At 54.6% G+C, this 10,000-nt stretch overlaps 1 protein-coding gene and 1 non-coding gene across 2 annotated transcripts in view; one reads left to right on the top strand and one right to left on the bottom strand.

Moving 5' to 3' along the window:
* PTSG_11966 (uncharacterized protein) overlaps positions 1-10,000 on the bottom strand; it is a gene marked incomplete at its 5' end in the record, with an annotated part of 16,437 nt that overhangs the window by 1,067 nt on the left and 5,370 nt on the right. Inside the window, 21 exons of the mRNA XM_004995631.1 lie at positions 2-576; positions 877-1,039; positions 1,237-1,362; positions 1,624-1,716; positions 1,923-2,015; positions 2,216-2,262; positions 2,499-2,724; positions 2,941-3,003; positions 3,257-3,363; positions 3,526-3,670; positions 3,920-4,057; positions 4,238-4,359; positions 4,493-4,637; positions 4,938-5,033; positions 5,676-5,800; positions 5,993-6,058; positions 6,355-6,415; positions 6,647-7,001; positions 7,424-7,542; positions 7,777-7,850; positions 9,519-9,606. Coding sequence (XP_004995688.1) covers positions 2-576; positions 877-1,039; positions 1,237-1,362; positions 1,624-1,716; positions 1,923-2,015; positions 2,216-2,262; positions 2,499-2,724; positions 2,941-3,003; positions 3,257-3,363; positions 3,526-3,670; positions 3,920-4,057; positions 4,238-4,359; positions 4,493-4,637; positions 4,938-5,033; positions 5,676-5,800; positions 5,993-6,058; positions 6,355-6,415; positions 6,647-7,001; positions 7,424-7,542; positions 7,777-7,850; positions 9,519-9,606 — 3,027 coding nt within the window. The remainder of the gene's footprint in view (position 1; positions 577-876; positions 1,040-1,236; positions 1,363-1,623; positions 1,717-1,922; positions 2,016-2,215; positions 2,263-2,498; positions 2,725-2,940; positions 3,004-3,256; positions 3,364-3,525; positions 3,671-3,919; positions 4,058-4,237; positions 4,360-4,492; positions 4,638-4,937; positions 5,034-5,675; positions 5,801-5,992; positions 6,059-6,354; positions 6,416-6,646; positions 7,002-7,423; positions 7,543-7,776; positions 7,851-9,518; positions 9,607-10,000) is intronic.
* On the top strand, positions 7,938-8,009 carry PTSG_20082. Its single transcript has one exon. It is a non-coding gene; the product is annotated as a tRNA-Glu (tRNA).

Genomic DNA, 10,000 nt, shown 5'->3' with positions numbered 1-10,000 from the left:
CAGCGATTGAGGCGACGCCGGACGAAAACGTGCCGTCTTTGCACTGCTGGGTGTACTGCCCCCAAGCCGTGCCAACAACGAAGAATCCACGGAAAGACGAGAAGTTGATGCACGGCGCAAAGGAGAGCGAGAGGGAGGGTGCGTTCCAGTGCTGGCCAGCTGCCACCTCAAACAGCGAGAACCCGCTCATCTGCCGCGTATAGTGGTCGCCGCACTCGATCTCGTTGAAGGGGCTGCGGCGCGTGCCGTCGTATTGGTCGCGCGCGTCTGTCAGCACGTGCATAGCCGTGTCAACGTCGCCCGCCATCATACACAGCCCACTGAATGGATACACAAGCCCGGTCCAGATGGCCTCCGACGTGTACAACAGCGCGTTCTTTGGCGGCGGGTTCTCTGGGCCGCCCCACGTTGCAATGTACATGCCTGCATCACGTGAGTCACAGAACTTTCGCGGAGCCTGGCGGGCTGGATCAAACGCATCCACGTGGTTGTACTTGAAGCAGTTCTGCAGCGTACTCAGCACGTGCGCCGGCGGAAGCATCGCACCAATGCCGAGGAACTGCGCCCACCACTCGCCTTGTTGATGGTTGATGATTGTATGCGCACATGTGTGAAGTGTGTGATCATCATCAGGGGCGTTGTACGAGCAAGTACAGCATTCACCACCCCCTCCCCCCCACACAAAATGGCTCACAGCTAACACACACACACACACACACACACACACACACACACACACACACACACACACACACACACACACACACACACACACACACACACACACACGCGCGCGCGCGCGCGCGCGCACGCACAGAGCATGCCACGGAAATACAACCACATGCAGCAGTTCAAGCACACATGTGACCAACGCACCGAGAAGCGAGTCAACGAAGGTGGATTCGCCGATGATGTTGGTGTCGTGGGCAGGATCAACCACTTGCGTGTACCATTTCCCGTTGGTGAAGCAGAGCTTGTCGTAGTTGGCCACGCTCAGCTTGAAGCGCGCGCGAAACTTGGCTGCAGAGTCGGGGTCGTTCTGATGCGATGGCGGCAGAGAGTGTTGATGATGTGTGAAAACAAACACACACAAACACACACAGCTGGCGGACAGCGTTGGCTCATCCAATCCCGCGCTTCTCCAACATACACACACAGTTGCAAGCACAGTTGCACATGCGCAGAGTAACAAACGCAGATACACACACATACGCCCCTGCGGAACCTTCGGCTCACCTGCAGGACAGCCATTTCTTCTGCGGCGCGGAGTGCGCACATGTACAGGGAACCGATGAACGAGTTGGCGCCGTGCAAGGCGACGTCATACGTTGACGGCTGTGCACCACGCACAACACCATCTCCCTGGCGGATGATGCAACAATAGGCCGCGGCACATGCCATCACACATGGACGATGTTGAGATGAGGAGTGATTGCTGGGTGTGCTTGCAAACGCGCGAATGCACATGCACAAACATGCGAGAGTGTCTGTGTTCGCTGTTGATTGATTCTGTGTGTGTGTGTGCGTGTGTGCGTGCGTACATGTGTGCATGTGTGTGTGTGCGTGCGTACATGTGTGCACGTGTGTGTGTGTGTGTGAACATGCTTGGGTTCACAGTGGCACCTGTGCATCCATGATGATGAGCCAGCGCTCCATGATCTTGAGAACTTGGTGGTATTTGTCCTTGAACCACGAGGATGGCGCGCCCATCAGCACCTGCGGGAACGAGCGGCACATGGCAGTTGTCCCGTGAAAACAAACCACGGGCCCGAAAAAACAATCGAAGCGAACACAGAACGTTCTTCAGCGCACGCGCATCAGCGCATCAACATACCCTTACACGCTCTTACGCCAGGGTAAAACATAAGTTGAAGAATACAACACTCACACGCACACACGCATATACACGTTTGCATGCGCACCTCACGATATGTCTTGATGACAGTACAGATTTCTCCGTCGGAGCAGATGGTCTGATCGAGACTGCGGTCCTCATCGTCCGGCCAGAACGACCACTGACACACAGACACACACACACACACAGACACAGACACACACAGACACACACACACAGACAGACAGACAGACACAGACACACACAGACAGACACACACACACGTGCAGATGAGGACACGCAGGTTGGGGAAGAGTGTGAGGAAGCAACAGGGCAACAAGCGAGGGGACATTGCAGTTGTGGCAGTAATCGTGTGCAGACCTGACGACGAAGCCAGATGGGAACGGTGGAGCGGCTGGGGAGAATGCCTTTGAAGCACAAGGACAAGAGGAGGAGGAGGAGGAGGAGGAGGAGGAGGAGGAGGAGGGATTAGAGTGAGAGAGGTGAAGCCACGCGCAGCGCGTGGAATTGTGACGTTGCGGCAGTACCACGCACACACACACACACACACACACACACACACACACACACACACACACACACACACACACACGCACACACATGCGTATGCATGCACGCCGCAGCGGTGTCGCGTGTGTCTTACCGTTTGGAGAGAGCTGCAGGTCGAGGTCGTTTGTGCGCATGGACTGCTCAAGATCCGGCCACAGGCGCGAGAGGGCAACAGAGTAGTCGAGCACGTGCGTACAGTTGAGGGGACAGCAACCGCTGTCACTACTGCAGCCCTCGAAGTTGTAGAAGCTGCTGTCACCCAGCCACATGCACGAGGGCGAGCGCGGGATGCTGGCAGACATGGCGCACGATTGCACAATCTGTTGTTGCAGATTTGGTTGTGTTGTGTCGTGTGCATGTGTTGTGTTGTGTGCATGTGTTGTGTTAAAGTTGTTGCGAGTGTGTTGTGTTGGGTTGTGTCGATTTGGGTGTGAATACGTCGGGTGTGTACTGTGCATTGTGCAAGCCACATGAGCGCAACACGCACGTGCTGTGCAAACGCAGCACACAAGAATCACACCGTTGAGAACACAAACCTGGTACGGCAGGTTGGACGTGTGCATGGCATCGCGGAACTGTCGCGTCTGTGCTTGCAGCGCCTGCGCACACACACACACACACACATGCACACACACACACATGCACACACACGCACATGTGAAGCAGGTAGACAAGCACATAGCCCAAGCCCAAGCGTGGTCGAGGAAGGTGCAGTAGAGCACAGCCTTAACATGACACACACACACACACTCACACACACACACAAACAAAAGTCGTGCAACCGGGGCTGAATGTGACGTAAGGGCATCAAACAAGGCGAGCGACGGTGCCAGTCAGTGTGCGTGAGCCCACCTCGCCCGTGTTCTTGGCGTACTCGAGCACTTCTGTGATTGACGGCCAGAAGTTGGCATATGCGTTTCCAAGCCAGTACTGTGACTTGGTGTCGTCAATGTAGAACCCTGGTGCCACAGTCGCATCACACGTGTAACTTCGTCAGCCCACACGCGCACTGGGCACTTACAGCAAACAGCAACCGCACACAAGAACACCAGACAAAGGCGCAGGAGACGGACAGACACATGCGTGACACATGATACGCTCTCGGGCGAGTGATGACTTGCCCTTCTGGCTCCAGTTGACATATCGGTTTGGGAAATGCCATGCAAGCACAAAGGTGATGGTGGTCGTTGCTCCGGCAGCGAGAGTGCGTGACACACACACAGCACCGTTCCATGTCTTGCCCGACGGGGAAGGAGTGGACTGGCCCTGAAGAGTGTGAGCACACACGACAACAGCGTGAGATGTGTGGTGTGGGGCATATGTGGCAGTGGTGGTGGTAGCGACGGCGACTGTGCCATCTTCAGATCATGAGCGCACATTCGACATTCGTTCGATTGCACCCACGACACATTCAACACTTCACGCACACACAACAACTGAAACAACAACAACAACAACAACAACAACAACAACAACAACAACAACAACAGCAGCAGCAGCAGCAGCAGCAGCAACCTGGCCTGGCAGCTTGCCCGTCTTGGCAAAGTGGGACCAGAGCGTCTTGTGTGCATCGTATTGCAGCATGGTCGACACCTCTGACGAGTCGCCCGTCAGCGCGGCGATGGCAATGTGGCCGGCCTGCGGATCCGTGTCCTGCACACATGCACATATGCACACACATGGTGTGAGTGCTGCCAAACACACTTACACACCCACACACACACCCACACACACACACACACACACACACGCACACAGCCACGGGCGCACAAGGTGTATATGTGCCCCAACGTTTCCTCCAGCCCACTGTGCTGTATGCTGTGTTGCTCTCACCCTGAACTGCGTGCTGGTCATATCTACAGCGGTCACGCCGTCCATTGTCATCTTCGCATTCACATTCCCGCCGTAACCGGCAAACTCGGTCTCATTCTCAATCGCCGTCTCCCCGTCCCACCCTGCACCGCCAGAACACACGTGCGTGTGTGTGTGAACATCAGGGTGAGCATGGATGCACGAGAGGAAGGGAAGGATCGGTGAAGCCATCGCATTGTGGACACACGACACTGCGTCGCTTTGGTCGAAACGCACCGACGAGGTTGTGCTGCGACATCAGCAGCGACACATCCACGGCATCAGACGTGGTGTTGGTGAGCGTGAAGTTGAAGAAGATGACAGGCAGGCCGCTGTTCTTGCTGTCGAGGGGAATGCACGGACACATGCACTCCATGGATGCCTGCACAGCGCGGGCACAGAGGCAAGCAGCGTACGTACACATGTGCAGCATACATGTACACATCAGTACGAGTCGCGCGCATGTGGTCAGTGCGTGCGTGTGCGTGCATGTGTTTGCTCAACGTGTGAATGCGTGTGGTTGATCAGTGTGCGTGTGGTTGATCAGTGTGCGTGTGGTTGATCAGTGTGCGTGTGGTTGATCAGTGTGCGTGTGCGCGTGTGTGGACAGGCACAGCCCACATGTCACGATGCATGCCACTGCCTGAGGAAACAGCGACACAGCGCGTGCCAGGGCCACCACCTTGATGCCGTTGTTGAGACTGGTGTAGTCGACGTCCATCACGGGGTATTTGCCCTCAATTTCAATCGCAGACAAGTGCGGGAGGTCCTTCAGCAGCTGGTGACAACATAAATCGGCAGCGAACGTGAGGCAGCGCGCGTGGGAAGTGTGCTTGTGTGATCTTGTGTGGCATGCGCCCGCGTTTGCGTGCGTGCGTGCATGCGCGTGTGTGTGTATGCGTGTGTGAACACGTATGTCGTTTGTGTCTGAGTGTGAACACATGTGCCTTTTGTTTGTGCTTGTGTGTGCTTGAGTGCGTGTGTGTGGGACATACGAACACAGGCACAAGGTCATAATATTGCAGCGTGAAGCACTCGGGTGTGTAAACGGTGCGCGTACACAGTCACCAGTGAAGCCGGACTGGTCATAATTTTCGTCAGACTAAACGCAATACCCCACAAGCACACGCGTTTGTGTTAGCTGACTGGTCATAATTTTCGTCAGACTAAACGCAATACCCCACAAGCACACGCGTTTGTGTTAGCTGTTGGCGTCAGAGGTACACAGGTTGTGCGCACGTGTGCACACGCTCCAGGCGGTCACACACGCACGCACGCATGTTCAAACACAAAACGCACACACACTTACATACACACACGCACACACACACGCACACACACGCACGCATGTACACACATACACACACGCACACACACACATACACACACAAACCACCACTATCTCTTCCTTTTGATGCACCTGCAAAACGCGAGCATCAACGCCGCCCTTGCCATCGTTGGTGTAGAGGGCAAAGAAGCTGTCGGGCACGTGCGCATCGTGACAGATGCGGTTGAGGATTTGCCACTGCCGCAGCCCCCCATCGCCTGTTGGTGCAGACACACGCGGACATGTTAGGGCCATGTCAGATGAGAGAGCATTCCCAAACACATTGCAAACAAAGGACTACAGTCACAGGCGCCAACAATGCTCATATGCACACATAAACGCCCGCACACACCACACACACACATACACGCACACACGCGCGCGCATACGCTGGTATGTGCTCATATTACCTGCAAGGGCAATGCAACCGCCTCCGCAGGGTCCAAGTGGACACGTGAACGCTCTCAGACTGGTTCCTGATGACACCACACATGCAGACACATGTAAACAAGACGCGCACGACACACACACACACACATACACGCGCACACGCACACGTGTGCACAAGAAAACAACAGTGCATGTGTGTACGTGAGTGCGAGCATGTGAGTGCGTATGAGTGTGTGTGCAGGTGTGTAATTCGTGTCAAAATGCAGACGGAAAGTGCGCTGTTGCTCATTGCTTTGTTGAGCTGCGTGCACGCCAACGACCATTATGTCAGTGGTCATACGAAGAAGCGTGCAAGGGGGGCAGGTGCCAGTCACGGCTTCACCGGAATAGCGAAACTGGTCCGCTGTTGGGTTGTTTTCCTTTGGCAGTGGCGCGTCTTGTTTCTGGATAACATGATGTGTTGGGATGGTGCAGGACAGGAAGCAGTGCAAACAGATTGCTGGTATGAGGATGGTGGGATCGAGGCGATAGTTGCGGTTGCGATTTTCATGCGCCGTGTCAAACATGGGCATCATGTTATGTATGGAAAGCATGTCATCGGCAATGCGACATTGGTGGCACGCATATGTGACGCACGCGCCGACTGCCACCAAAGTGTGCAAGTGTGCCTTTACCACGTGCTGCCAGTCCCACACACGCGGGTCCCGACTGCGCCGCAGTTCCTCGTCGGTCATGAACATCTCCGGGTATGCGTTCTTCGGTGGGCCACAGCAGGAGGCGGTGGAGGTTGGGGAGGACGAAGCAGCGGTGCGCGTCTCCTGGGCGCACGTCTTGGTGGAGGAAGCGCAGCATGGGTGCTCTGCATCGATGGAAGGACAGCAAGAGGACGGTGGTGTCGGCCCGCCAGGGCAACACGGTGTTTGCTGCTTCTGCGCAAGCGCCTGCTTGGAAACGCAGGCGCTGGCCTTGTCCACTTGCAGGAAGAGTTTGGCCGGGTACAGTGTCACGGCCGATGTCCAGTCTTCATCCCTACCCAACATCCACAGTGAATGAGCGACAGCAACATAGACCACGCGAATTCGCAAACTCCGCGCCTGGCCATCAGGTGAAGGAACTGAACTGCCACACGAGACACACAAAGACTTTTGATCTGACAAACATCAACAGCGACACACACAAAGGTAGACAGAAAGATAGACAGGTACACACACACACACACATACACGCACATAGACAGATAGACAGGGGTACACACACACACGCACACACACACACACACACACACACACACACACAAAGGTAGACAGACAGATAGACAGGTACACACACACACAGCATCGCAAACACACACACACACACACACAAAAGGACAATACACAAATACACAACACACACACACAACATCGCAAACATACACACACACACACACACACACTCTCTCTCTCTCTTACGAAGAGATGGTGATCCAGTCATCCTCATCGTCGACGTATTGCACGCGTGACAGTGCAAAGCCCAGTGTGCGCTGCAGGTCTGATTGCACTTCCTCCCATCGCGCATGCGCCGCCACCTCCTGCAATCGAGGCGAGGCGAATGGGTGGAGGGCACGGTGGGGTAGTTGCAAGGTTGAGTGTCAAAGTGCACATGTGAGAGACGCGTGGCACATTCGTCATGATGCCAGTGGTGGAGTGCACATCAAGCAGACGCTAACACTGCAGTTGCAAGGGCACGTGCACGTGCAGTGCTCCTGCTCTGTCACAGTTGTGCGACTCACATGCAATGGCTTGCCATTCACCACCAGGTGCACCATGATGACGCTGATGTGGTGTGCAGTGAAGGGGTGGGGAAGGCGATGCAGCAACAACACTGCGCCAACACCCTCTGTTGTTTGTGCGTGGAGAGAAACACAAACAAAAACACGTTACATGAATAAACTTCATATAAGTACTTGTCTCCACTCCGTCGAGATCCCCCATGGTCTAATGGCTAGGATACGACGCTCTCACCGTCGGGGTCGGGGTTCGATTCCCCGTGGGGGAGGGATCTCCTACTTTTTGGTCGTTCTTTTAATATTTTTCAATGATTCGTTGCGATTTTATCTGTCCAGCGAATTTTTGTGAACGACACCACATGTACTTAATTCAGTCGATCTTTGGGGGTGCGTCTGCATTCCCGGTGGCCCACATTCGGCTGTAATTGCACCTGCAATTGGCAAATCAGCTCCTTTCCCAGTCGGCCACACCGCAAAACAACCAAAGCCCAAAGTGTCTGAGCAGACACCTCTAACTCATGTAAACCAACCAACAACCCGGCCAGACGGAGAGAGAGAGAAAGAGAGAGGGAGAGAGAGAGAGAGAGAAAGTATGCGTCCGTGTGTGTGTGCGTGTGCGTGACTTAATAGGGCCCTGTTAACCGCCTGTGCGGGTTTTATTTGGTGTGACATTCCCTGCACGAGATCTTCTATATTGCTATTCAACCACATCAACAACCATGTCTCGAACTACAAAGACGCGTGCATCCTCAGACTAACACAGGATGCGCCCCACACGCGCAGGTCCCTCCTAGTGTCATTCATATGCAGCAGAACACGTCACAGTGAGCAGGGTGTAACCGCAAACACACCACACACGCACCACCCCATATGGCGCACCATGTGCAAGCGCGCGTGCACCCCGGTGTGGGCGGTCCAACACCAAAACTGGCAAAACTACGCACCTCAAACTAACACAGGATGCGCCCCACACGCGCAGGTCCCTCCTAGTGTCATTCATATGCAGCAGAACACGTCACAGTGAGCAGGGTGTAACCGCAAACACACCACACACGCACCACCCCATATGGCGCACCATGTGCAAGCGCGCGAGCACCCTGGTGTGGGCGGTCCAACAACAAAACTGGCAAAACTACGCACCTCAAACCTAGCGCGGATGCGCGCCACACGCGCAGGTCCCTCTAGCGTCATTCATATGCAGCAGAACGCGTCACAGTGAGCAGGGTGTAACCGCAAACACACCACACACGCACCACCCCATATGGCGCACCATGTGCAAGCATGCGTGCACCCCGGTGTGGGGCGGTCCAACACGAAAAACTGGCAAAACTACGCACCTCAAACTAACACAGGATGCGCCCCACACGCACGGGCACCCATTGACACGGGTCGCAAGTGCCACACTTCGTCGCAGTGAGTAAGAAAAGGTCAGAAACGATGAACGCACACCCCGCCATGTGGTATGCCGTGTGCGCAGTCTTACAGAGGTCTTGACGAACAATTGAGATGTCCTCCTACGCTGTGATGAGCCTGGTCAGCTTGCTTGGCTGAAAGGACTGGGCAGATCGCCTGCACAACCGGTGGCCAGTGGTGTTATGTGAGCGTCGTGCATGAGCAGAGAAACAACGCATCGGCACGACACTGGCATCAGCATGCACGCCCACGGGGAAAGTGAACGAACAAACAAGCAAGCAAGCAAAAATACATAGAAACAAACACACATATGCATACACACACAGGAGCGCATGTTCATTCACGTGAACAACAGCTCAACGAACCAGGCTGTAGTTTGGTCGGAGTCACGTCGACAGAGGCAACCGAGCTTCGGCCACCCACCATCTTCTCGCGGATGCGCGGGTTTGGTGCCTGATGTTGACATTCCTCTTGAGCTTGCTGCCGCCGCCGCCGCTGCTGTTGTTGTTGTTGTTGTTGTTGTTGTTGTGGTTGTTGTTGTTGTTGTTGTTGTTGTTGAGGCACCTGTGGTTGTTGTTGTTGTTGTTGTTGTTGTTGTGGCACCTGTTGTTGTTGTTGAGGCACCTGTGGTTGTTGTTGTTGTTGTTGTTGTTGTTGTTGTGTGGTTGTTGTTGTTGTTGTTGTTGTTGTTGTTGTTGTTGTTGTTGTTGAGGCACCTGTGGTTGTTGTTGTTGTGGTTGTTGTTGTTGTTGTTGTTGTTGTTGTTGAGGCACCTGTGGTTGTTGTTGTTGTTGTTGTTAGAGGCACCTGTGGTTGTTGTTGTTGTTGTTGAGGCACCTGTGGTTGT

The sequence above is a fragment of the Salpingoeca rosetta genome (assembly GCF_000188695.1).
Source record: "Salpingoeca rosetta unplaced genomic scaffold supercont1.7, whole genome shotgun sequence".
Lineage (NCBI taxonomy): Eukaryota > Choanoflagellata > Craspedida > Salpingoecidae > Salpingoeca > Salpingoeca rosetta.
Note: the sequence above shows the minus strand (reverse complement) of the source record. Positions and strands in the feature narration are given on the sequence as shown.